Source organism: Lampetra fluviatilis, chromosome 12, assembly GCF_964198595.1.
Source record: "Lampetra fluviatilis chromosome 12, kcLamFluv1.1, whole genome shotgun sequence".
NCBI lineage: Eukaryota > Metazoa > Chordata > Hyperoartia > Petromyzontiformes > Petromyzontidae > Lampetra > Lampetra fluviatilis.
Genome location: NC_136286.1, coordinates 10867379 through 10894580, shown reverse-complemented (window position 1 = coordinate 10894580; position 27202 = coordinate 10867379). Strand labels below are relative to the sequence as shown.

The 27202-nt window shown below is 45.3% G+C and overlaps 1 protein-coding gene across 1 annotated transcript; it reads right to left on the bottom strand.

Annotated features, from left to right (window-relative positions):
* Positions 1-1873: 1873 nt before the first annotated feature.
* Positions 1874-25339, bottom strand: MAN2B2 (mannosidase alpha class 2B member 2). Its single transcript, XM_078861633.1, has 19 exons — positions 24772-25339; positions 22685-22831; positions 21309-21414; positions 19728-19900; positions 18812-18927; positions 18537-18714; positions 17063-17261; positions 15880-16070; positions 15152-15338; positions 14546-14679; positions 11510-11820; positions 10403-10594; positions 9587-9851; positions 8701-8820; positions 8118-8304; positions 7595-7771; positions 7104-7192; positions 3929-4046; positions 1874-2710 (listed from the first exon to the last, which is right to left on the bottom strand). Exons 1-19 carry the CDS (start codon positions 24922-24924, stop codon positions 2610-2612), a joined length of 3144 nt encoding a protein of 1047 aa, XP_078717759.1. The 5' UTR covers positions 24925-25339; the 3' UTR covers positions 1874-2609.
* Positions 25340-27202: the final 1863 nt, after the last annotated feature.

Below are 27202 nucleotides of genomic sequence, written 5' to 3'. Positions count from 1 at the left end.
AGGGAAGGATAATGTCGTTTTTTCCTCTCTGAACTCACAGAATCGTTTCCCAAACGAACTTTGCATTGTGGTGATTGCAGACTTGAAATATTCCAAATTTATCGTATCATGACTTTGTTTGAACTCTCTCAAAGAGGGAAAGTGAGACAGTGTACCTCTCTGTAAATCTTTGACAAACACTGTCAACTTGCGCTCGAATGCCAAAACCTCCTCCAGCATGTGCAGGGCTGTGCCTCCTTTCCCCTGAAGGGTTGTATTTAGCGTGTTTAGATGTGCTGTCATGTCTACCATAAAATGTAATTTTTCCAGCCACTCTGGCTGTTCCAGCTCAGCAAAGGTGAGCTCTTTGCTGCCCAGGAAGGTTTTTACTTCTTCCAAACATGTGACAAAGCAACGGCAACGTTATTGCCTGTCACCGGGCGGGCAGTGTGGAGCGGAGCGGCGACCTGTCAGCAGCGGCAACGCCAGAGCAGGTGTCACAGTGCGCCTCCTCCCCTCGCTAGCATCCGCCCCGGAGCCGCGGTCAAGGTTCAAAAGAGCCGCATGCGGCTCCGGAGCCGCAGGTTGCCGACCCCTGCGCTAGTGGGTTCGAGAAGGGAGGCACGGCCAGGGCGGAGCCAGTCCACGCCGAGTAGGATAAAAGCAGCGGAGAGCGAGAGCTTCGGGCTGTCGGTTCTGGGAGTGAGTGGACTCTTGTCGCCGTCGTCTTCGCCACCATCACTCGATAATTGCGCGGCCGGGCAGTTGTTGGCTGTCTCGGTCGACGTCGTCAGTTTAACGCGGTTAGAGTTGTGTCTAAGCTGGGCTGTACGGCATCAAGGAGGGAGGAGGTGCACCTGTGTGAACCGAAAGTCTTACAATAAAGGTGCCTCTTGCAACCACCTCGTCTCCGACTTGTGCTACACTACACGTGCATACGCTATCTCAGCCATACTATTTGCAACGTGAGTTTCCGCCAAGTTTTCCCGTGTACAGTGTTACTCATGTTGCAAATTCATCTCGTTAAAGGGATGATTGGTAGAAAATAAACACTTGAGGTTGTCAGCATGTTTCGTGACATGGGCACAAAAAGCCCTCTGTGAGTCAATATGGAGTACAGTACATGGATTGAGTTGGCTTCCTGCATGATTTTTATGTAAAGAGTTCTTGTTTTAACAAATAAACACGGGCTGTCGACCCACCTCTGGTATAAGTGTTGACTCCCACGTCCGATTCGCATGGTTGGCCACGTACGGTGCGAAAGAAGTTTAGCATACGTTATAACGTAGGGGGCGAGTCGGCAAGTTTACACCAATGCCACCCCGACACTATCCATTCCCTTCACCACTAACACTTTCCACAGCCCACGTGCTTATGCCCCTTTTATACCCGTGGCCAAGTAATTTCTCCACACTCCACGTTTCTTCACACAAACACAATCAGAAACACGCAGATACTATCGGAGATGGACAAACAGGCATAACCAGAGATACACACACACAGACGCACAATTGCACGTGCACTCATTCGGACATATTAGTCTGGGTTCAAATAGTGGCTTTTTTCAGGACAAATTGCAACGGAATTGAAATCAGTTACATTTAAGTTGGAAGGCCCATGGTGGGAAACTGATAGCCATGCTTCATGTTTATCGGTTATATTAATGCAGTTTGTGAAAGGTAAATGGGACAGCACATTGTATGGTACATCATTGGAAAGCTCATTTAATCTTTCCAATGCATTTCATATTTTGTTCGTAGAATTCCAATTGTCACAGTTATAACTTTTTTTTATAGTAATACGCGATAAAAATAGATCTGATTGCTTTGTTGTTTTTCACTCTTATTTTTATTATTTACTATTGATTGCATATGATATATGTACATTTGGCTTCATTATTTCCCTTCAGGACAATAGTAACAAATCAGCCAAGCTATAATAGAAAATTGTTTAGTCTGTAGTGATCAATTGGGATATGAAAACTCCATTGCAACTTTTAAGTGAAAAGGCTTGTGCTCGCACACATTAGGCCAGTGTAGCAAGAGGAGACAATATTCCAGTAACATCAAGCGAGGGTGTACACACGGCATATCATTGCCGCTACCATCCCTTGTCAAATCGCTTTTGAAACACCCTCGCCAAATCCACGCAAGTGACATGACGCATGTCTGTGTGTGTGTGAGACGTGCAAATTGCGCAAGGTGTTTGGGAACAACTTGCATGTGTCGGATGCACAATGTATGAGACACGACAATGCTGGTTTCTCCAAACATAAAAAACAGGCCAAAACAACGCAGTTTTTCTTGCCCAGGTTCTTGCAAGGCAATGCGGTAGGTTGACAAGGTCCTATGGTGCTCGCTTAACATACTTTCCAAAGGTATCTTTTCACACGGGCAACCGCTATCACACCACTCGTAGCGCACAATATTGTGTTGCAATACTGTACATTTAATGATTCCTGACAGAAATACGGCGTTTGACATAGATTTAAACAAATTGTACTTGTGCAAACATTTAGAAGTTAATTTGACATTCATTTACAAATGTCTACAGTATTAGAAATCATAGAAAATATATTGAGTTTTTGAAAGGTTGCAGCAATTTTAGATATTAAATCTTCACAAAGAGTGTTAAATAATACTTTCAAAGTGGACAAAGAAGGTGCGAATTTCTTTGGGGAAAATAGTAATAATGAAATCGTCGTGGACCATTCTCTCTTCGTGAGCAGCCTCTGCAAATAAAATACCGTGCGTTAGTAAACGCAACGCTGATAGAACTACATCGGTTACATGTTGACAATGCATCGGTACATTAAGGAGAGAGGAGAATAAACCCCCACTGTGATTCGAAGACGAATTGCACTCACCGCCTGCACTGAACAAGGGGCTTCCGTGTGTCGCGAATGGTGGTAAAACGTGCACTGAAAACAAACCCTTCGTGTCACATGGGGACAGGGTGGACGGAAACGTGCTCTAGTGAAGCTTTTATGATTCAACTCACACTTAGATTAAATGGTGAACATTTGATGAGACGGTGAAAAACGAAATAATTCTACCGATGTAAGAAATTGTATTTTGTAATCTTAAAAACGATATATCCGTGATAATGTGGTCATTTCGTTTGCGATATGCATTTTCAGTTTAACAACGATGGTAAATTAAAATGGTTATTTTAAACAGTTATAAATATGCCCATGGATACAGGTAAATCAACTGAAGCCATTCCATCATCAGGGTAATCCAGAGTGAACGAACCTCTGCCTTATTTTGTGAACTAGAACCCATGCTACCTCATGGGCAATTGAGGCGTTTTAACAATTTGGTGGCTGTGTAAGGTCAAGGAAAAATTAACATTGTTGGCCTTACCCATGGCAAGTTTATACATTAAAAAAACACTCCAAAAAATTATTCCGACTTCATATATGCCCACAAAGGTGGTCCCTACAAATATCTGCCAGTTAAATGTTTAAATCAAAACCACGTTACATCATGGGACCTCTTTTGCCAGTACCAAAATATACTAATAGGGGTTTTCCCCTTTTTTCTGGCAACAAAACTGACACTTTTTGCAAGGAATCATGTTTACATTAACCACAATACTTGCATTCAAATGCAAACAATAAACAATACTCTGATAATATATGCATTGTCTTTGAAACTGATTGGTCCACACCAGAGACAGCTTTCTTTGGAGCCTCGTCTCATATGGTGTTCGACCAGATGACGCCAACACCATATGAGACGAGGCTCCAAAGAAAGCTGTCTCTGGTGTGGACCAATCAGTTTCAAAGACAATGCATACATTACCAGAGTATTGTTTATTGTTTGCATTTGACTGCAAGTATTGCGGTTAATGTAAACATGATTCCTTGCAAAAGGTGTCAGTTTTGTTGCCAGAAAAAAGGGGGAAAACCCCTATTAATACAAAACCACGTTGTTGACAGTTTTACCTGCGCTCGCTTGTGCTGTCACATTCCACTGCCAGCGGTGGAGCTGAGCGACGTCCCACGTGCCTGTGAGTGATCGCTCCTCCACATGTCTCACTATGCCCAGTGAGGCCAAGAGGATCTGAAATAAAAACCATGACATTTTCTGCCTTATTCCTTAAGTATCAAAAGTGAAGCCTGTAAAAACTAAAACGATTTCCCCATAGACATAACTCAACGATACAAAGGGTTTGAGATATACAGCATCTATCATTCTGTTCAGCTCCTCCTCGGAACTAAATGGTGCATGTTTTAATGCTCCATGGAATGAATGCCAGACAACCGCATAGCAACATAAATGCGTTTTTTTTTACACGAAATGGAAATAGTAGATTTTAATAATTCATCATAATATTAAATGGAAAACAACGCCACTGCATTTCAAAGATAAATTGCATCTCACAATATTCTGAGGGATAAAAACCCCACAGCATTCAGCCCAGTGTCTGAAATATCCACGGAGACTGGACACATCAGAATTGACCTTTACAACATAAAAGCATTAAAGTAATAGACAAAATACAGTGTGGGTAAATAATAATAAAAAATACAGCCCCTTTGACAATCCGCTGTGGAATAAGGGCCTCCCTGTACCACGTTGGTAATGAGGGTTGTTTAACCATAATTCAGCACACTGGTCAGTTATTAAAAATTGCAGATTATAAAATCTCAACGAGCTTTATATCAAGGGCTGGGAGGGGAATTGGGTAAGAAGCGGCAAAGTTAAAACAGGAAATTCTTTCTGAAAGGTAAATCATTTTTTTGACGGGACTTGAATATCCCATCCGAACCAGACTCCCCGACAGCCTTAGGCAGAACATTCCACAATCCAAGTGCAACAGAAGCGAAGGCTCCATCGCCCAGGGACTTCAGCTTCCTTCTGAAGATGCAGAGGAGATCTAAGTCAGCTGACCTCAACAGTTCTTGTTGGAACTCAGGGGTCGCATCAACTCCCCAATATTTGGAGGTGCAAGATTATTCAGGGCCTCGAATGTGAGGATGACCTTGAATTGAATGTGGAAATTAACCGGCAACCTGTGAAGTGATGCACAAAGAGGAGTGATGTTGCCGCAGCTGTTTCCATTTCTGTAGTTCCAGTCGATGTTGTTGCCGCAGCCCTAACTGTTGCTGTAGTTGCTGGTGTCACTGCAGTTGTTGCTGTATTATATGTTGTTGTAGCTGTTTCCGTAGTTGCTGTTGTTGTGGTTGTTTTCGCTGTTGTCGCTGTTTCCATTTCTGTAGTTGCTGTCGATTTTGTTGCTGTAGCTGGAGTTAGTGTCATTGCTCTATTGTTGCTGCTGTCGGGGTAGTTGCTCTACCATTGCTGTAGTCGTTGTTGTTGACACTGTGGTACTTTCCAGGATGGCCAGACGAGCAAGGCCGCGATAAAAGTTACTGAAAAAAACTATTTATGGAAGTAAAAACACTCTAAAAGAGCTATGATTAAAATGGTTTTGATACAAAAAAAGCGCTACTCCAACACTAAAAAAAGGAAATACAAAGAATTACGTTAAACACACTGGAGCGGCAGTAAGACATGCCTATGTCCCCAGGCGTTTCGAGCGAGAGACGTGCGTGGTATCCCAGGACGAGCTCTGACGACATGACTTCTCAATGGATGGCCAGGAAATATATGCTGCAAAACCAGGCTTACACATTTCAGTAATTAGGGTTCACAGGAGGCAATAATGGACTGTTTATGTTCAAGCCCAAAAATATTTTTAGACATGTGCATGAAAAAAATGTTGTCCACCACAGCTAAGAGGTAACCGTAAACAAAACCACCCAGTGAACAATATATTTGGCATCGAAAGGCTTATTAGTCTCATTATTGAGTTAGTGCACCGTAAACATTGGAGACAGTATTCAGGAGGGTGACAGAGGACGAGCATCAGTGGCTATTTACGTTTGGCATGGTTCATTTAATAAATAATCAAACTCTTCGGACAAGGTAGGGGAGCCCACACTCCAGAGTCCATTTAAAATATAGGCCCTAAATGCGTCCATTAGTGAAATACGGTAATTGAGATCACACGTCAAGGTTATACAATGAAAGGCACAGTCTACTCACATTCGCATTGTGCACTTGTTTAAGATTCACAGACGTAACATGGTTTGAGGCCACCCTGGAATATGTGATTTTTAAAAAAACTGCATGAAAATTATGAACTGAAAGGCACCCTTTTAAGAAAAGCACAAAACAAAGACAACGTTCAGTGCCGAAAAGTTACGTTTACGTACAGTATTTAGACTCTAAACCAGTGTTGTTCACTAATTTTCAGAGAGGGGCCACTTTTGCCGATAAGACATCACTTGTAAGGGGTGCATTCAATTTGTGTATTGTCGGGGGGCCGTACGTCAGGGGCCGCACTAAAGGCCATCAGGGGCCGCCAGTGGCCCGCGGGCCTTGCGATGAAAAACGCTGCTCTAAGCTACATGGAGGAGCAAATAGCACGATGAATCCGTTTATCCGTTTACAATATAGGCTCTGAATGCCACCGATGTTGGCGAGTGACAAATGAACTGAATCAAGCACATTCTTCGCATAAAACGCAACTGACCAGCGTGGTGAAGTATGGTCAACCAACACCCAATGACAGCAGTGGATTGAAAAAAGTCTGTAAATTGTGGTTTTTCTATGTGAAAAGGTTGGATTTTGTGAACATCTACAGAACATGACAGCTACACCAGGCACACACTCTGGTGAGGGCAGATATGTGATGGACGTATCAGAATAAAAAAATGTATTTATACCGGAGGAATCCGATGATCTATAAAGCTCTTTTCACAGATATCTAGTTGGAGCACGGGGTCAGAACGTTATCAACAAACATGACAGAAACACGATAGGCGTGCAAAGTATCGGAAAGGTAAACAAATCACTTAAAAAAAATACAAATAAAACAAAACTATGTTTTACCTTATATGTACCGTATATAAGTAAGTTCGAGCGTCTTCTTGGTTCTTTCGGTAATGTCACGTAGAAGGGAAATAATAAAATAATAAAAATAAAACATAATAAAATACAATTCTCACGATGTTTCGGCCACAACGCAAGCAGCTTTAAATCGAAATTTAAGTTCGAGCGCTTTGGCCAAGTGAGACTCTGTGCTTTGCCTTGGCCCAAGCTTAGGGTTACCTTCAGGTCGATGGTGGCTGTCTGCGAGAGCACAGGATCTTCTCCCTCCTCGTACAGGTGCTGCAGCCTCAGCAGCACTCGTCCCAGGTCTGCGACAGCCACGGACAAACGCAAACCAGGTCTGTAAAACTAAAACTATATACGTGTAGATAAAAAAAATATTTTACCAGGTAAGGCCCACCGAATTATATAGCTCTTTTTAGAAGCGACCTGGCCACAAATGATAGCTTATCGAAGTGGCTTATCACGTGCAAATTTATAGCAGCCAAAATACTCTAAACACACGTTTCTAAATGTGGGGGGTAGAAACCGGAGGACCCGGAGAAAAATCCACGCGACTGACGGGGAAGCACGTGCAAACTCCAAATATACAGCAGCAGGCGTCAGGGTCGGGATCGAACCCACGACCTCCTGCATACCAGGAGAGGCAATTAACATCTCGCCACAGGCATCGTGCCCCGGGAAACGTGGGACAACCGTGCTCGACTCACTTGGACCGTGCGCCGTCGAGTTGGCCGCACCCTCGGCCTTGTGTCGGCGCAGTCGCTTGAGGTGCTTCTGGTGGTCGGAGCTGTAGCTCCAGCCAGGCAGCTGCAGGCTCAGCAGGTGCACGTTGGGTGGGAGAGTCGGAAGGGCCGTGGCCCGGCCAATGGGTACCACGCCCAACTCTGAAAACCGAGCAGCAGCATCGGCATACACACGCGGGGGTAGATGTATATGACTGTCTCTAAGAAATGCATCCTCTAAAATAACAGAGACAATACCACCTAGGGTTTGGATTAATAGGTAAAAGAGGCAGATGTCTCGTGACGAGTGCTCACAGATGCACCACCCAGGAGTTGGGAGTGAAAAGTGGCTGTGACATGGATGTATGTCGAACTTCTTTCGCACCGTATGTAGCCAACCGTGCTAATCGGAGGTGCGGGGAAGGGCAACAAACTAAACACGAAAAATGGGTTCTAAGGAAATGAGACGAAAGGAAGCCGTGGTGAGTTCTGCAATCGCAGGAGGGACCTGGAGTCTCTCCCACAAGCACTAGGGGACGATTCTCCAGCTGCAGCCCCATGCGCTGATAGAGCAACACGCCGTCGCTCTTCCTGGCCAGCACAAGCCAAAAGAGCGGTCGCACGAGCGAGGTGTCATTCAGCGTCAGGTTGTAGTCGTGGTTCTCGTTGTTCCACATCCTGCGGTGCACCATCACCTGTGGGGAGGATGAGTGGTCAGCTGCTGCTCCGTCATCGTCAGCTGTTGGCAAATGCCACCCCCATGGCGAATTGGAAGTTCCACATTTAATTTCCCCTACGTGAAGCAGAGCTAACTCCAGCTCATCCGCTTCAACTTGACACAGTTCACTTGCGCCAAGCTGAAGCTAACCTTCATTGAAATGGACATTTTACGTGCAATTAAACAAGCTGGCAGTCATTCTAGATTTGAAGCTTTCGTGACTGCAAGTATTCATATTCTTAGGTTTTTTTAGGTAAAGTCACGTAGGTAAAAAATTAAAATTAATAAAAGTAAAATAAAAATAAAAATCACGACGTTTCGGAGGCAACACAAGCTGGCAGTCGTAAAAAAATAGATAAAAGGATGCGTTTACCTCCATTTCTCCGTCGTGTAGACTCGCCACACCGTGGCTCCGCTCAGAGTGAACGGTGAGCCTCATTCCGTGCTCCATCACCTCCTCAATGAAGGCTGTCCGAACCAGTGGGTAGTAGTTCTTTAACGCAAAGAAAATCGTGCTCATTTATACGAGTACTCATACGAATATCCAGTCACTTATATATTTAAGGAATTGGTCAAAACATGCCAAGAACAATGGTCCCGACAAAGCATACAGCTCTTTCCGAGCAATCGATGGATGCGTTACGGTACTGCATTAAGCCGTGTGCGCGCATTACAGAATGTTGCCACATGCTGCCCCCACACAGACCCTGAGAAAAAGAGTTCCCCCTGCAGTCGCAGAGCAGGACAATGAAACACGAAGTCACCTGCTGCCCAACAAAACCACTCAACGGCGGCACCAAAGCACCCAAATCAACGTAACAACCAATGCTGCTGAATGGCCAACGAACCTCGACATCAATTTATAAGCCACTTTGTTGAGCTATCATTTGTGGCCAGGTCGCTTCTGAAAAAGCAAGTAGCTCAGTGGGCTTTACCTGGTAAAATAAAAACTAAAGTTGATTTTTGTTTTCGTAGTGATTTACTTACTTTTCCGTTACTTAGCACTCCCTGTCGTGTTTTTGTATTTCTTGTTGTTGAGACTTTCTCAACCCGCCCCTACTGCACATCTGTAAAAAAATCGCTTTACAGCTCACGGGATTCCTTCACGATGAATAAAGATTCTGAAAACATACGCTGCTGTTCCAGATACAGTCGCTTGCTTGCAATATATGTACGTCGGACTTTTTTCGCACAATACGCAACCAAACCGTGCAAATCGGAGGTTGCGCAGAAACACGCAGCATAAAAGCAGAACCGACCCTGGGCAGTTCGTTTTTGGGGAACTTGCGGTACAGCCGCCGCTGCATCTGGAAGCCGTTGTTGTCGGTGTGGAGGACGCGGCCGGTGCGCAGGCCCGTGCTGGTCCGCAGGACGGCCTCGCGGTCCATCGCCAGCGGCCCCACCCACAGCTCCTGCTCGAGCCGACGGCAGCTCAGATCGCCGGCCCCTGCCGAGCCGCCGGGGGCGTCATGCAGGCGCGTCAGCACCGCGTGGCGGTGAGAGCCGGGGGGTGAAGAGTCCTCGCTGGAAAACAAAGCAGCAGCAGCAGCAGGAGCAAATCAAATAATGGTGAACTTAAGAGGGGTAATGAAAGACGCAAAAGGTAAGTAAAAAAAAACTTAAAAAAATACGTGACCACAGGATCGGAGTTCCCGTTTGCACATCACGTGACATCTCCACACTGCACGTATATTGCACAACAAAGCCTTTTTTTATACAATCAAATCGAGAATGAATGTAGTAGTCATTATTTTAGCCAGCTGCAGGATAATGAAACAAATGTACATTGGTTTTATTAAATTGATACATTGTTTTAGTGAACTTTACATTTAAGTGCAAAATTATAATATTTTAAAAACATTGACATTATAGATGCATCTGCCGCAGATGCATTTATAAAAGGTGAAGGCACAGCCCTGTAATTGCCTGCTCAGGCCACTGCTGGTGGAAGCGAACTCCACTGGAGGCAGCCCTAGAGAGTCCCTCCAGAGGCATCTATAATAAACGTTTACGTTTTATTTGTAACCATGAGTCATGCAAAAAAAATCACGGTTGAAGCTGCATTGTTCACTCACCCGTAAAAGTACTGCCTGACCTCGGTGAGCAGAGGCCCTCTGACCACCTCCATGGACACAAATCGAGACACGTCCGTGGCTGGGCCCAGGGGAGAGAAGATGTAGTTGTCTGAAGGCTGCCCCACCGTCACGTTCGTCTGGCTACGGTACTCCAGAAAGCGCTGGGTCACCAGTACAGTCTGCGTAGAGACCCTGCATGAAGCCAGACACGCGTGTGCTGCATTACAACTGCAAGCCATGGGCTGCAGAGCAAAGCTGTTTTAATATTTCAATGTGAAAATATCACGTGTGCAAGGTAGAGTGGAGTGACTCTAGATGTGAGTAACTTCAAAATAAATGTATTTTAAGCCTATACATTTTATGAATTACCATTTACATGGATTGTGAAAAAAAATATTTATGAATGGCTTTCAGGAGCATGTCCTATAGCTTTTCCTTCATACGTATTTGTGAAAAAAATCACTTATTTATATTACACTTACATGCTTTCTACATGAACAAGTCATACTTGGAAAGACAAATGATATTCCCTTGAAATATAGTGAGAAGATGACTTGTCGCAGGTCACTTAAACCTGCAATTTACTCTTGATGGAACTTAACAATTATACATTGAGAAACCATAACAATTGGGTCCAGCAGTAGCTTAGTGGTGCGCGGAGTGTACTATGAACCCCAGTGACCTTCATTTAATTCAACGGCCAGCGGCGAGCAATATCTGAACCGGTTCTGGGTGTCCCATTCACGAACCTGCACTGACAAGCACGGCGAAAAATGACCGACACGGTGTGGGAAAGTCTTTATCTAACAGTGGATTGATGAAAGATATGTAAATGATTATAATTATTGATATAATAAATATATAATAACTGAATTACAGCTTTATTATTATTCTTGGTTCTTTCGGTAAAGTCATGTAGAAGGGAAATAATAAAATAATACAAATATAAAAAATAAAAATTCTCACGACGGTTCGACTGCAACACAAGCAATCGTCATCAGGTGTGAAATCCACAGCAAGAAAATTATTTAAATCAAAATTTACAGCTTTATTATTATTATATACACACATGAGGTTTGCACAGCTCCCACAAGTGTTTCTTCTTACTTGTCCGTGACGGAGTGCAGCAGGTTTGTGTCCTTGTCGAACATGAGCACGTAGCACTTATTTTCCACAGCAATGAGGTTGGGCCGTTCTGCGAGCCGCACTTCACCCGGGTGCGACCTCCTGGGGAACGACAGCGGTGCCGTCACGGAGGTGGGAAAACCAGCGGGAGCGTTCGGGCCGACCGCAGCCCGGCCTGTGCTCTTCAGAGAAGCGGATGACACCTGCACTCGGAAGCTGGAGATGCCCAGTGGGTCGAGACGCACGGGAAAATAGACGGAGAAGTCCTTGTCTGACGCTGCTGATGGGTAGACCTGGCAGAAGCGATGGAGACACACGCCCGTCGGGTCCACAGTTTTTGATTTTAAGTTTAAGGCTTGGAATTTGGGTTTGTGCATATTAGTGTGGTTCCACATTAGCAAATGTAAAAATATATGTGCTGTTTAAATTTGAATCCATTTGAATATATTTATAAAGGCTGATATATGTTTTAAATATATACCTTAGGATGTGCCTATAATACAAATGGTGTTATTTTATTTAAGGTATGCCATTAGCGAGGCCTCGAGTGAAATGTACAATTGTAAAGTCATTAATTTTAAGTGAATAACTCGCCACATACATACAATTTCTTAACAATGCACGGCCAAACATTTTTAATTACACTCATCGGTCTGTACATAATTATATTCTATTCCAACGATTAACTTGAATTACCCACAATTACTGATCATACCAGGCATGAGCATTTTTAAATACTAACTAGATCTTTATCTATACATTCATTATCCACAAGCAACCACGAAAGCGAAAAATGTTTAATTAGTTTTCCACAATTTAGATATTGATGTACAGGCCCCACAGTCTTTGCGGACAGCTTGCCTATTGCCAACGGAAAGCTCTTGCTGTTGCATTTGCTTACGAAGCCTGACTGCTTATGGTTTGCATTTCTTAAATACTGCTGAAGAAACACTGATCCATAAGGCTAACAGGATGATGGAATGAAATAGTATTAATTGTGTATATGTGGCGAGCCCAACAAAGTTATTAACAAAGCAGCAAAATGGCAGACACAGAGAAGTGTAAAGATCAGTTTAACACGTAGGCTTTCGCGACCAATATTGTTCATAATCAACGATTTTTGGGTTTAGATCGCGTTATTTATAAATGTGTCGTAACCCTCCACCACCCGACACGGCCAATCAGTAAAAAAGTGTCACGTTGACCAAAGACAAATAGTTCACTGCTTTAGCCCACCGGTGTGTTTAAGCGTGAAACCACAACATTTACAATTTGAGTACGACGTTTCGCTGGTAATTGCATCCAGCATCATCGGGCAATTCGCCAGAATGGTGAGGCTCTGCTGTGTCTCCCGTTCTTATATAGAGCAGCAGCAGGGTGACGTCATCATTAACTCATTAACTCATCAGGTGCAAAAATTCTTTAAACAAAGGGAGGGAGCAGCAATGGGCTCTCCTTTATCTCCTGCTATAGCAAATTTGTACATGGAAAACTTTGAAACCAGAGCACTTGCCTCGAGCACATTAAAACCATCCTTTTGGTTTAGATATGTGGATGACACTTTGGTTGTCTGGCCACATGGTAAAGATACACTTAACGATTTTCTAAATCATCTCAATGCACAAAACCCGGCCATTCAATTCACCATGGAAATGGAGGTGAATAACACACTCCCGTTCCTGGATATTTTACTTGGGCATGGCCTAAATGGTAAAATAACACACAGCGTTTACAGAAAGCAAACGCACACTGATGCCTATCTGAATGCAGATTCACATCATCACCCAGCTCAGAAATCCTCTCTTATTAAGACGCTCATACATCGGGCTAAAACAGTGTCAGATGATGAAAGTCTAGTGAGAGAGATTAAACATGTTAAAGAAGCACTAAGACAGAATGGCTACAATAATGCTCAAATTAACAGAGCACTAAATGCCAAATCACGATCGCAAAGCAACACTGCTGAAAGCGATCAGATTATTAAAACAATAAAAATACCATTTATCTCAGGAGTAACTGACAAATTAGCCCGTGTTTTGCAAAAGCAAAACATTACAGTAAGATTTGGTACAGTACACAAAATTCAACAACTAGTAACGTGCACTAAAGACGAACTACCTAAATTATCAACAGAAGGTGTATATCGGATTAATTGTGTATGTGGCAGATGCTATATTGGACAGACAGGGCGTAACGTTAGTGTAAGACTAAAAGAACACCAGAGAAATATTAAACTATCGCAAACACAACTGTCGGCAGTGGCTGAACATGCTTGCCAACAGGGACACTCAATTGATTTTGACAACGTTGAAGTGTTGTGTAAAACTAGTTACTACTGGCAAAGACTAATTAGAGAATCCATTGAGATTGAGAGGAACAGAAATAACTTTAATCGCTCGGACAGCTACAGGCTTAGTGCGTCCTGGAAGCGTATTATTAAATAAGATGCATTACAATTCCTTATAAGGGAAACAAGCACTAACTGATTATTAATGTAGCATAATCACAATAGAACACAATCCAAATGATTACTAATCTACAACTCGCATCGTAACAACAGCCGTATTACTAATCAAGTATATAATTACAATAACCCCCCCTCAAATCTTTGCACCTGATGAGTTAATGAGTTAATGATGACGTCACCCTGCTGCTGCTCTATATAAGAACGGGAGACACAGCAGAGCCTCACCATTCTGGCGAATTGCCTGATGATGCTGGATGCAATTACCAGCGAAACGTCGTACTCAAATTGTAAATGTTGTGGTTTCACGCTTCAACACACCGGTGGGCTAAAGCAGTGAACTATTTGTCTTTGGTCAACGTGACACTTTTTTACTGATTGGCCGTGTCGGGTGGTGGAGGGTTACGACACATTTATAAATAACGCGATCTAAACCCAAAAATCGTTGATTATGAAGTGTAAAGATGCCTGCAAGGGGCTACCAGTGAACGAAACGGTCATGCCCCAGCGACCTAACGCGCCAAGGGACGGCGAGAATAATAGGGCATCGTTACCTGGGTAGGAACAGGTCGGCCGTGCTGGTCCCACACGGCCACCTTTGGGCTGGACACCGTCAGGTTGATGAAGGAGACCACCTCCCAGCCCAGGGGGTTGTAGACAACCACTGTGCTGCCCTTCCGCAGCACGGCTGTTGGAGCAGCAAGGGACTTCAATGACAAATAATGGCGTGCTTCTCAACAAATGCTTACACACAGAAGGGCCTCTGACGAGTCTACGTAACCCACGACGAGCATTGCGCAGGGAGCAGTGTTTTTAACACATTCTTCTTGTAGCGATGCTGCTATACATCACGAAGACACACCAAACTTATTAAGCACATGTGCTGGGGACAACTCGAAAAATAGCAGGAAGAAGGCACATTTAAATTTCGATTTAAAGCTTTCGTGACTGCAGGGATTAATCTTCTTGGTTCTTTCGGTAAAATCACGTAGAAGGGAAATAATGTTTTATGTTTTATTATTTTATTATTTCCCTTCCACGTGACTTTACCGAAAGTACCAAGAAGAAGGCACATTTGTTTTGCAAACAACCGAAGGTTGCTCGATTGACCGACTGATCGGGCAGCAGACCGGTGAAAACATACGGGCGTGCATCCGTGCCTGCGCGGAGCTGCAGGATGGGCGAGAGGAGGCGCATGCCGGAGGGGGGCGGCAGGCCGGGCACGAGCGTGCTCAGCATGCTCGCCAGCGCCGGCGTGACGCCCGCCACCCCGTCCGCCAGGTCGCGCGCGTACATGTCGCGCACGGGCGGCGACTCCGTGCCCGTCACCGCGTCGTGGTGCTGCACCTAGAGAGACGAGGGTCACTCGCCGGGTTTGCTACTAGCAAGTCGGAGAGATCAAACTCGGAAGACGTTTGTCGTCAAGTGAGAGAAACGGAGCATTTGCGAGCTGAATATGGGCGTGAACCAGGTTATGATGTGGTATATGCAGGGTCGTTCAAAGGGATTTAGAGGGCCGAGGTAAAGTGCCAGATGAGGCCCCTTCTGAGACCTCTTCAAACCTTTCTAATGGACCCAGGGCCTGGGGTAAATCGCCGAATCTATCGTCCCTCTCTATAGCCCTGAGATTATCCATGGTTAGTTTGTTGTCATTCTCCCGCACCTCCGATTAGCACTGTTGGCTACGTACGGTGCGAAAGCAGTTCAACATACACACGTACAATTCACAGGTTCATAGCACAGTGCAATCACCCGTGTTCCGATCCGTGAACGCGCGTCTGTGGACGCGTGAACTTGAGCGAGCGTTTTGCGCACGTGGCGACGTACGTCTGGAAGTGTGAGCGTGTTTGCGCGTGCGACGAGCATGTGCGTGTATTCGCCACCGGACCTGAGCCGAGGCCCAGCGCAGCCGCCGCAGCTGCTCGAGCACGAGCAGCTCGTCCTGCGAGGAGGCAAGGCCCGAGCGCACGTAGAGCGTGAAGAGCGTCTCGGCCGCGTGCAGCACGGCCTGCGCCCCCCGCGCCAGCCCCTTCAAGGTGTTGCGGCTGGCGTAGAAGCCGGTCCATGCTGACTGCCAGTCTGAGTTAAACGCGGTGATGGTTCGAGGCATGGGAAGGCATCAAACCGTAAATAAGCACGTTGCTAAATTATTTTTGTTCCATTCGATTTCACATTCTGCCTGAAACGTGTAATGATAACCTACAAAAAACTTTATTTTTTGAATTGTATAATACTTTAAAAAATCACTACAGTACAGTTTAGTCTGAGTATCACCAAGAGACAGAGGTGAAAGGCGGAGTCTCACCGGCTATACATGTTTACGATCATTTTACTTTGGTTTGTTTGTTCAGTTAGTTTGAAGTGCTATGAGCTAAATATCACAGGGCACCAATGACTCTACAGGCAGGGTTGGAAACCACAGAGCGGTCCGCACCGGGTTTGATGGTTTACCCGAGTCCACCCACGTGGTTGGCTACGTACGATGCGAAGAAGTTCAACAAATACAGTAATCCCTCGCCACTTCACGGTTCAAGTTTCGCGGCCTCAGTGCATCGCGGATTTTTCGAACTGATTTAAAGGTCTCATTATACCTGTGCAGTAACACCATCATCATCATCATTCATCATCACATTCATCGAACTGCACAGGTCTGTCATCGTCGCCATTGTCATCGTCATTGTCATCGTCGTCGTCGTCATTACTGGAGTCAAGTCTCAAGATACTACTGTCATTGGTGAGTGTAGAACACCATAATACATATCGTATGAGAGAGAGTGAATGTATAATATTAAGGTTTTATAATTAAATAGATTTAAGTAAAATATATATATAAAGTATAAATATACATATTTTAAACATTCTGGTACCCACACACACATATACGGAAATTCCTAGGGGGCCAATCCTACTTCGCGGATTTTCACCTATCGCGAGGGGTTCCGGTCCCCATTAACCGCGATAAACGAGGGATCACTGTACGTACGTACTCTACTCGCACACATCCCACCCCCCCCAATCCCCACCCGAGTCTCACGCAGCGCTCGGATGAAACCGCTCGCTCCCCATCATACCCGAGGAGTACGGCAGAAAGTCTCGCTCATCCCGCACGTCCCAGCGAAGCCCCGCCGCCTGGACGCTGCTGAAGAACTCGCCGAGCGTGGCGTAGCGAAGACGAACGCCGTGCTCCTGGCTGTGCGCGTTCACGTGGGCCATGAGCGGGTCCATGTTGTCGAACTGCACGGACGCGTTGAAGAACTGCTTGTCGCAGCCCTGCAACAAAAAACAATCGGAGCACGCGCCCAACGGGGAGTCACTTCGTAACCGACGACAGCATCTGAACCGAACGAGGAGAGAGGCAGTGCGCCGAGAGCCATCGAGCGATTCGCAAATTTGTGATCAGCCTATATACTTGCTCTACGTGCACATTTTTTCTTCTTATTGTTATTTTTCGATGAACAGCATTTGTATCCACATTCTGGTATTTACTCTTCTTTTTCCATGCATGTATTGTTCATCATCATGAATGATAAATCCGCTGCTGGGCGAAGGGTGTCACCATCTCTGAGGGTCCTGTGCTGTAACAATCTATCGAGCCATGACGGATTGTTGTCCTTCCCCCGCACCTCCGATTAGCACAGTTGGCTATGTACGTTGCTAAATAAGATCAACATCCATAATCCTTTTTACCAATGTATCCTGACCAAGACCACTTTTTCTGAACGGTCAATACGAGGATTACAACTTCTGTGTTTACTCCATTCCATGTGTTCCTTTTTCTGTCAGTGAATTCCCAGCAAGAGGATGTCCTCTGGTCTAACAGCGTTTTGAAATGAGGCTCAAAAGAAAGCTGTCTCTGGCGTGGACCAATCAGTTTCAAAGACAATGCATATATTATCAGAGTACGTTGTTTGTTTGCATTCTGACCACAAGCATTGCGGTTAATGCAGACATGATTCCTTGTAAAAGGTTTCAGTTTGGTGTTTGAATATCTTAACACCTGTTTTGTTGCCAGAAAAAAAGGGGAAAACCTATTCTCATATCTTGGTACTGGCAAAGGAGGTCCCATGATGCAGCTATCAATACTTCTCTCCGCACTGTTCTGCTTTCGTTCCATTTCATTTGCACAACTTTAATCACATCATGCTGCAGCCATTTTAAACTGAGCAACATGAATCACATCAGAAAATTAACCATTTAATATCAGCTTTACGATTGTGACTACTTAACTGAGTCTACCAGCCTGATCGTTTTCTTTCATCTATGCTACAATCAACTACCATACTACTCAAAGGCTTGCTCTGTGCAATTTCATAACTTCATCCATTATCTCTCTTCCCATACTCTCAAAACCCTTCTCAATTCATGTGACATATTATCTCTCATCTACCACACCTTCAATAGTGGTGTTTGTTTCTGGCCGCCCTGTTGTTTTGGATTTTCGGGCCTCTGCTCAGCATTTTTCTCATCAACCGAGGTGATAAAAAAAACTAAGACGGCTTAAACCATGTGTGCGTTTGGAAGCACGTGTGGTGCGTTGCCGCGTACCCAGGGCCAGAGCAGTGTATTGGTGCGGAACCACGCGGCTCGCTGACGGATGTTTGCCACCATGGTGTCGGCGTAAGGCTTCACGGTGTCCGCTGTAACCGGCAGACTCATGTTGGGGTAGATACCATCAGCCGGCGGGTCTGGGAACAGGGCTACGCCATTCCAATAAAATCCACTCCTGGGAAAGAAACAACAAAGAACAAAACATTGTGGCATTCAGATGAACGCTAATTTAGTTAGTCTCACCCACCCCCCACACCAGAGGCAGCCCGAACCTGTTTGAGAAGGGAAGGGCCGAGGGGGTGCAGTAGCTGTACTCGTCCATGACATGAGTGAAGATCTCCTGTCGTGCCCCGAGTGAGCGGGAGCCCCTCCACACGAACTGCAGCTTCTGGAGGATGACGGCACGGGTTAGGGCTGTGTGTAGCTTGCCGAGCCGCCCGCACTGGGCAGCCGTGAAAAAAGAGCTTCACGGCCCATCGGATTTTCCTCCGGTCGAAATAGAGGTTGTGATACTTCACCTCATGTTTGACCCGTGTCAAGTTGCAGGTTATAGGGTTACATCGTTCTGTTACCACAAACGAAACTCGCGACGTGTGATTGCAAGTTCGGCATTCCATCAATCACACAATGACGGTGGCTGAGAAGCCAGCGGTAGGTGCTGCATATGAACAGTTTTCAATTTACATTCCGCGAGGGCAAAAGCCAACCTTTTTGGGAAATAATAAGTATCACGTCACTGTATATCTAAATATAAATGTAGGAAATTGGCCTGGAATTTAAAGTTGTAAATGCGAAAGACAAAATGCTCGACTATAATTTGTGATGACCAACAATGGTCTAATTATTTTAAGCATATGGACAAGGGTGGTAACCGTGAAAGGCGATAACACTGCAAAGTTAAAATGACAATAATTAAGCATCTAACGATGCATCGATTCATCCGTTAAAATGATTACGCCCAAGCGTCGAACAGCACATTTAGCAAATGACATGGAACGGGTTTACAGGAAGGACTGATTCAGTCACTGTAAGGCTATTTGGCACTACAATCACTGTCATTTATAAAAAAATAAATATATATCATTGAATCAACACGTGACCTTAAGCCCTGACACTTCATAAAATTGCGAGGTGGGAGGGCTACGTTGCATGCCTGCTATAACAATGGTAATGGCTATTACCAATGACCTGCGACTGTTGCATGGCGTCCTTGGCATCGTAGTCGATACGAGAGATGAGGTGGGCGTTGAATCCGGCCATCGCGAAGAGGCTGGGGGTGGCGGCCGAGGCGCCAAATGGGTCCACATGCCAAGAAAACGTCGGCCTCACACCGAACGTCTCGTACAGGAACCCATGACCCTCTGCCGGCAAATGGACGAAACAAACGGCAACGGTTGTGTACAAATGTGCGGGGGAGCACGTATGCTCACTTTTATTATTCTTGTTGTTGTTGTTGAGGCAGCCAGGTGTCTAATGGCGAGTGACCTTGCCTTTAAATCATGAGAGCTTCATCGGTGGCAATCCAACTCCATTACCCGCAATGGTAATATGCAGAGGTGTCATTACAGAATTGGAAAAAAAATGTAAGTGACCGGGCTACGCTGATATTGGTTCTCAAGCACAAATTTAAAAAAAAATAAACTCGCCACATCCATTATTAGCAAAGCCTTCTTCACAAGAATCGTCACTGTGCGACATGTCAGCCAAGTATACATTCGTCTGCTTTAAGGCAGTTACTAATGATTGTGGAGAGCTTTTTGACATATGCTTGTAGTTTATTTAAAAATCCTTTATATTAAGTTCGCTTGCTTGCTTACGACCGTGCAAATCTTTCGGTCGTTTTTTAACCCACTTCCAGTGATCCAATCGAGCTGACATTTTCCACACAGACTCATCGTGCGTGACAATTAATGTTCGTCAAATTTTTTTTCCAAAATTTTACACTTTTTAGGACCAAAATATTATATTTAATCACCAATTGCATAATGGTGCAATGCAATCATCTGATCCATAGGTGGCAGCCATCTCAAGCCAGAGGACGATAGGACTCTAGCTGCCACGCATATAAAGGATTTATAGTGAAAAACTTTGTTTTTACGGGTTATACTTGTTGTGTATGGTCGATAGGAAAATATGACATTGTATTTAAATAAAGAGGTTTCCTCTGGGCGAAGTTTGGCAAATGCAAAACCCTGCATACCTACACAGGTAGTCCTCTACTTACGATGAAGATACGTTACGACGACCTCATCGTCAGTCAAAAATATCGTAAGTCGAAGATGGCCTCGCCTACCCAGGAGTCTTAAAGAATGGTGATAATTTAGCAAAACAGAGCAATTTACAGTACCGTACTGTATAAACTATATACTGTGTGTATCTATTACAATGCTGTATTGCCCAGTAAAATGTAGAGTAAAAAAAACAAGGTAAATTCCTAGCCTATCTATATGAACCGCAATTTAATAGAAGTTTTTTCAGGAAACAATCCTATCTGCTATAAAAACTTTCAACATGCATTGAACGTATCGTATCGTGGTAATCCTAAAATGAAACCGCTAAAGCTACCTATCATGCATGCATTGAACGTATCGTAACGTATCATATTGTACTGTATTCACCAAGATTCGTACCTTAGTATGCTGCTGCGTTTTGCCTGCCGCGCGAAATTTTAAATATTTAACAATTTTGTCGTATCGCCATCGTAAGATCGAAATATCGTAAGTCGGACCGTCGTAACTCGGGGACTATCTGCAGTGACGTTATTGTTACCCGTGAGCTGCAGGATCTGGGCACTTAGCTCAGTGACGGCCTCGTCATGCATCACTTGGCCCCCAATTATGAACTCCAGTCGACCTTGCTTCACCAACTCATGCACCTGGGCAGAAGCAGTAATGAGAGATGCGTGCATTTTAAAAGTAAAACAACAAGCGCTGTTTTAATTGCCAAGATGTTTTACGTTTCGAACAACTTTTAATAGACGTTGCCAAATGTCTGCTTCGATGGGCTGAAACATTTACAAAGTTATTTACGAATACTAACGTTAGTTTTCTTGTATACTGTCACTGAAAGGAACATTTTGACAGTTCAACCACCTGGCCTTCTGAATTTCCTGTCCTTCATTACTCTTCGTTTATTGAATACACCCAGTCCCTTCTGTCAAGATTTGTCTTTCTTCTGAGTGACAGTATTATAAAAATTTTTTTTATTAATTTCATTTCACCTATTAACACTGTCATCACCAACATTCGTATTGTAACGTGGTTTTGTATAAACAGTGGAACATGAGCCTCAACCTTGTTAGGTAATGGGCCTCCATCTTAATACAACCGTGAATTATTTACTCATGTACACAGCAGTGAACTGGTTTCCTGCTGCGTTGACAATGTTGTGAGTTAGGGAAAATTGCCCGAGGTTTGGAACTCCTTCATCAGCAATTATGAACAGTACTTAAAACGTAAAAACGAACATCTACTCTTGTAACTGATTCACGTTAAGACACCATGTGACACATGCAAGTCCAGCCTTAAAAAAACAACTGCATGTGCACACAGACCACATCTTCCCACAGTAAAAAAAGTTAAATATATTTACATCTAATAAAAAGGCATTTCTCTATTTAAAAATGCTGCTCATACTCGCAAACGTAGTCACATCGATGTCACTAACTAATGCTGCTGATTAACAGGAAAGCATCCCGAGTACATACGTTATACATGCACTGCAAATAATCCACCTGCCCAAGCCATGTATGTTACATTTTTACAGCTGATGGAGATTTTCAGGATCTGGAGAGCATGACAAATACAAAATTTGGGTTCCTACACCACATGTAGACAGACCACTGGCTAGTTGGAGAACCACAACAATGGTGGGCTGTGGATTGCCCAATATCTCCCGTAGCTCTCCACAGCTTTGAAAGATACTACAAAAAAACGGGAGACCGTGAAAAAAATCATCCCGTGGAGCGCAACAAAAAGCTCCTTATGAAGTCGTTGGCACCAATTGTGTTGGACGCGTAAAATTGTATCTCCGGAGCAAAAGACCGCGGGTTTCCACGTAAAGTGGAGGACGAAGAGAGCAAAGGGTCAGGCCAGCGGAAAGACCCAGCTGGGCCCACCGATGCCGTTGCACTCCGGGGGCCACACCTGCTGTTTCTGCTCGGCCGAGGCCACGCCGTCCCACCAGAGGCGGAAGAATTCCTGCTCCACAGCGATGAAGCGCCGCTCCGGTGCCTTGAGCAGCTCCCGCACCACCGTGCTGTACACGTTGGCTGCGTAGGCGTGCATGCTCTCCTGCAGGATGCACGGGTTGCTTACATGGGACTATCGTTTTTAATGGAAAAAAAAATTAACCCGTAAAAACAAAGTTTTTCACTATAAATCCTTTATATGCGTGGCGGCTAGAGTCCTCTCGTCCTCTGGCTTGAGATGGCTGCCACCTATGGGTCAGATGATTGCCTGCCACCATTAAGCAATTGGTAATTAAATATAATTTATTTTTTCCTAAAAAGTGTAAAATTTTGGGGGGGAAATTTCACGAAAATAAATTGTCACGCACAACGAGTCTGTGTGCAAAATGTCAGATCGATTGGATCACGGGAAGTGGGTTAAAAAACGACCGAAAGATTTGCACGGTCGTAAGCGCGCAAGCAAGCAAGCAAGTGAACTTAATATAAAGGATTTAAGAATGGATCATACACTGGGACATGATAACAAATGTATGTTAGTAGCTTCAAAAAGTCAAAAAGTCTCCACTCACATCATGGGACCTCCTTTGCCAGTACCAAAATATGAGAATAGGTTTTTCCCTTTTTTTCTGGCAACAAAACAGGTGTTAAGTTTTTCAAACACCAAACTGAAACCTTTTACAACAGACATGATTCCTTGTAAAAGGTTTTAGTTTGGTGTTTTAACAACTTAACACCTGTTTTGTTGACAGATAAAAGGGGGAAAACCTATTCTCAGTCTCCACTTAATCACCATCATTGTCAACACGTGGCCTGGAATCTTCTCCAGGTGGTCTCCAGAGCCCGGAAGCACATTTCGTTGTGGTATTGTTGCAAATTCTCAGAAGTGTTAAACATTGTTTTAAGCAGCCTGTATACAGAACGAGAGGCCACGGTTGTGCGGCCTGAGTTCGATTCCCGCTCACGACCAACACCGGTGATGCATGCATGTTTGCTTTAAGGCAGTGCCATCATCGAATGCGTTCCGATTGTTGCGTTAACATCAATATGCAGCACTGTGATTAACGATTTTTTTTTAAGTTGCACAATTACAATGACTATATTCAGCTGAAAATATAACTTGTACATTTCTTCATCCATTAAACACACGTTGATCATATTTATTCACGAATCCCAGTACTCTAAATGGATTCGCATGGGTTGATTAATTATTGGTCAATTTGCACCCGAGTATGTTGAGGCATATCATGAATCCGTTCACCATTCAATCTCATGCTGAAATTTCATTTGGGCAAGGGCCCAACATGGCCCTTAAATCAATACAATGGCCCATGAAGTGTCTCTTCACGCCGTGTGGTTTGTGTTGGTGGGCGCGGGGTATTATTTGACTCTGCGGTACCCCAGAGGTCGCAATCGGGTACCCGATACCCGGCTACCGGTACCCGGCCGGGTACGGGTACCCGTTTGCGACCCTGGTGCGGCCGGGTACGGGTAGGCCGTGAGTCACTGGTGAGTAACCGTTTGTCACTCATTTTGGATAGGGTACGACTCTGGTGCGGCCGGGTACGGGTAAGGAATCAAAACCCGTTTGCGACCTCTGCGGTACCGTCACTCGCCACGCTGGATCTGTGGGCGTTACGTGAAGGCGGGGAGCGTGGACTGAGACGCACCGCAGGGTACAAATGATATTTGTTGTACGGCTGGTGAACTTCTTTCGCACCGTCCGTAGGCATCCGTGCTAATCGGAGGTGCACTGCCCTCTGCTGACCACATCGGAGCCAGGCATTTGCTGTGATTTTCGCCGTCTTCGTCTTTCGTCAACTTAGACGCACTGTCATTAATTCTCACAAGGCGGATCGATCTCTCGCATCTATTACCCTGCTGCCTCCGATTCGCACGGTCGGCTACGTACGGCGCGAAAGAAGTTCAACATACACACTTCAATACTTGCAAACGGTTACGAGAACGCGATTCGAGCCCGCACATCTTCACTTGCCACTCGCTACCCTATCTCAGCCTTACCCCCCCCCCTTCCTTGTAACTCACCTGCACCGTGTACACCCAGCCCACGTCCATATGACTATGGGGAACCACGAACACCTCTAGCTCCGCTTCGACGGAAGGAACCAGCAGGCACGCTGTGCACAGGACGAGCAGCCTGGTCCATGGCCAGGCCGCGAAAGGAGAGCCGGGGAACATGGGGGGTTGCGGAGGCGATGATGGGATAGAGGCGAGACGGGCGATGTATATTCCGTACTATCGATTTAACACGGCACTCGCAAATGGGAGTTCGGTTGGAGTTGGCTTAAAAGAGTCTCATCGACAATACCGCAGCACGTAGGCCTAAACAAATGCAAACGCCACTGGAGTGGACGAGGAACTGAGCCCGGGGTAGGAAGTGTTTCAGCTGTTAAATAATGAAATCTGACGGCGCGCGGATCAGCTGATCGGAAGCGCACGTGGTTCCGAGTCTGTGCGCCGGGCAGCTGACCGGGAGAGACGCACGCGGCAAAGGAGACTTTTAACTTTTAAACAACTTTTATTGCCGCCAGCAGCAACATCACTGGAGGCGATTCCGATATGAAATACACAAAGTCACCAGCAACACAAATAAACGCTATAAATCCACGCGCTGTGGCGCTAAATGCACCGCACACAACACGAAAGAAAAGTCACGTGGTGGTGGTGGTCATCGCGCACGCCACGGTGACGAGCGAGCGCTTCAGAAGGTGAACACCACGAGGGTGCCGTCCACGCTGGTACAGAGAGAGGCTTGTCCGGCTCCCCAGCGTTCGAAGAAGACGCGCACATCACCGGCATATTGTATGATACATGGCGTGCTCCAGCCGGAGCCACGCCTTAAGCAGGCCCCTGAACACTGGAAGCACGGTGGGGTTCCAATAAAATACGATCGATGAATACGATTAGCAGGTGTAGACTTGCTGCACGCTGCTCGTTCTTGCAGGACAGTAGCCCCGTGTGAGGTCGAGTGATACTTTCAATGATAAGCATCTTGATTGTGTGTGGTGTGTCTGTTGTCGGGGGAGCGGTAGTGTAGCGGTTAGCGCGCTGCGCTACGAACCTGGCGACCCGGGTTCGATTCCCCGCTCACGGCCAACACCAGTGGCGATTATCTGAACCGGTCCTGGGCCTCCCCTAGGTCGACGCAGCCTCAAATAATTACCTGGTGCGATGTGTAAACATCGCCACTAGGGAGACAAAGGCGGCCGGGCGTGGTGTTGGGCACCCACCCCCTCGTGTGCTGTGCCTGCCTTTATAGGTGCTCCCTAACAGCACTTGCCCATATAGTATGTTAAGGCTATACGGGGGGTCTTTGTCTGTGTGTATGTTGCACGATACGTAGCCAACTGTGCTAATCGGAGGTGGCTCAAATTAACCCGCAAAGAGACGGGCAGAATTGTACTTGTACTTCGCCCACAATAGCAATGAGATTAGTATGCAATTTAGTTTTATTATTTTTACAGGGACTCGTCGTTTAGGCGGAGTGCTCTTGCCAACAATGTTTGACATCCAGTATCATTTAAAAAAAACAATTCCAGTGCAATAATAAGAAATGCGCGTGACATGTCATACATACAGTAAGTTTGTAACCTTATTTCGTATTCCTACGCACAAACACGCGTGCATACAGAGGTTACAGTCGCTGTGTGTGTGTCTGTGTGTGTGTCTGTGTGTGTCTGTGTGTCTGTGTGTGTGTGTGTGTGTCTGTGTGTCTGTGTGTCTGTGTGTCTGTGTGTGTGTGTCTGTGTGTGTGTGTCTGTGTGTGTGTGTCTGTGTGTCTGTGTGTGTGTGTCTGTGTGTCTGTGTGTGTGTGTCTGTGTGTGTGTGTCTGTGTGTGTGTCTGTGTGTGCATGGTGCGGCAAGGTGGGGAGCACAGATTGAGATGGGGATGTATGTACAGTTATGGTGAACTTCTTTCATACCGTACGTAGCCAATCGTACAAGTCGGAAGGTGCTGGGGAAGGACAACAAACTAAACACAAAAAGCAGTTCTAAAGAAATGAGCTTTCAATCTGCCAGCGCAGGACTACAAGCCTTTTCTCAGGTTGGCTGACAAGGCGATGTTGAATAATTCATCGTTGGCAGGACCTTTCCCGGCATGCTGTGGAGGGAGAAACCCCAGTAGCTGTTACGATCAGTGTGTCACACATCCCCCGTATAGCCTTGGGCAGCCTGTGAGGGCAAGTGCCGTCAGCGAGCACCTAAGAAGGTACACGAGGGGGTGAGTGGTCAGCACTACGCCCGACCGCCTTTGTCTCCCCAGTAGCGATGCTTAGACAACGCACCAGGTACTCATTTGAGGCTGAGTCGACCTACGGGAAGTCCCAAGACCGGCTCATATAAAGACATTACCACGCAAAGACACTTGAGAAATTACATACTCGCACTAATATATACACACAATCAGATTGACATTATAAAAAAAAATATTAACAAATAAACAACTTATTTCAGC

Coding starts and splice junctions, on each gene's coding strand:
- MAN2B2 (XM_078861633.1), bottom strand. CDS start 24,924: ATGTTCCCCGGCTCTCCTTTCGCGGCCTGGCCATGGACCAGGCTGCTC. Junction 10,595..11,509: donor CTGCACTCCGTCACGGACAA/GTAAGAAGAAAC, acceptor GGCTTCATGCAG/GGTCTCTACGCAGACTGTAC. Junction 7,193..7,594: donor CTCGACGGCGCACGGTCCAA/GTGAGTCGAGCA, acceptor TGGCTGTCGCAG/ACCTGGGACGAGTGCTGCTG.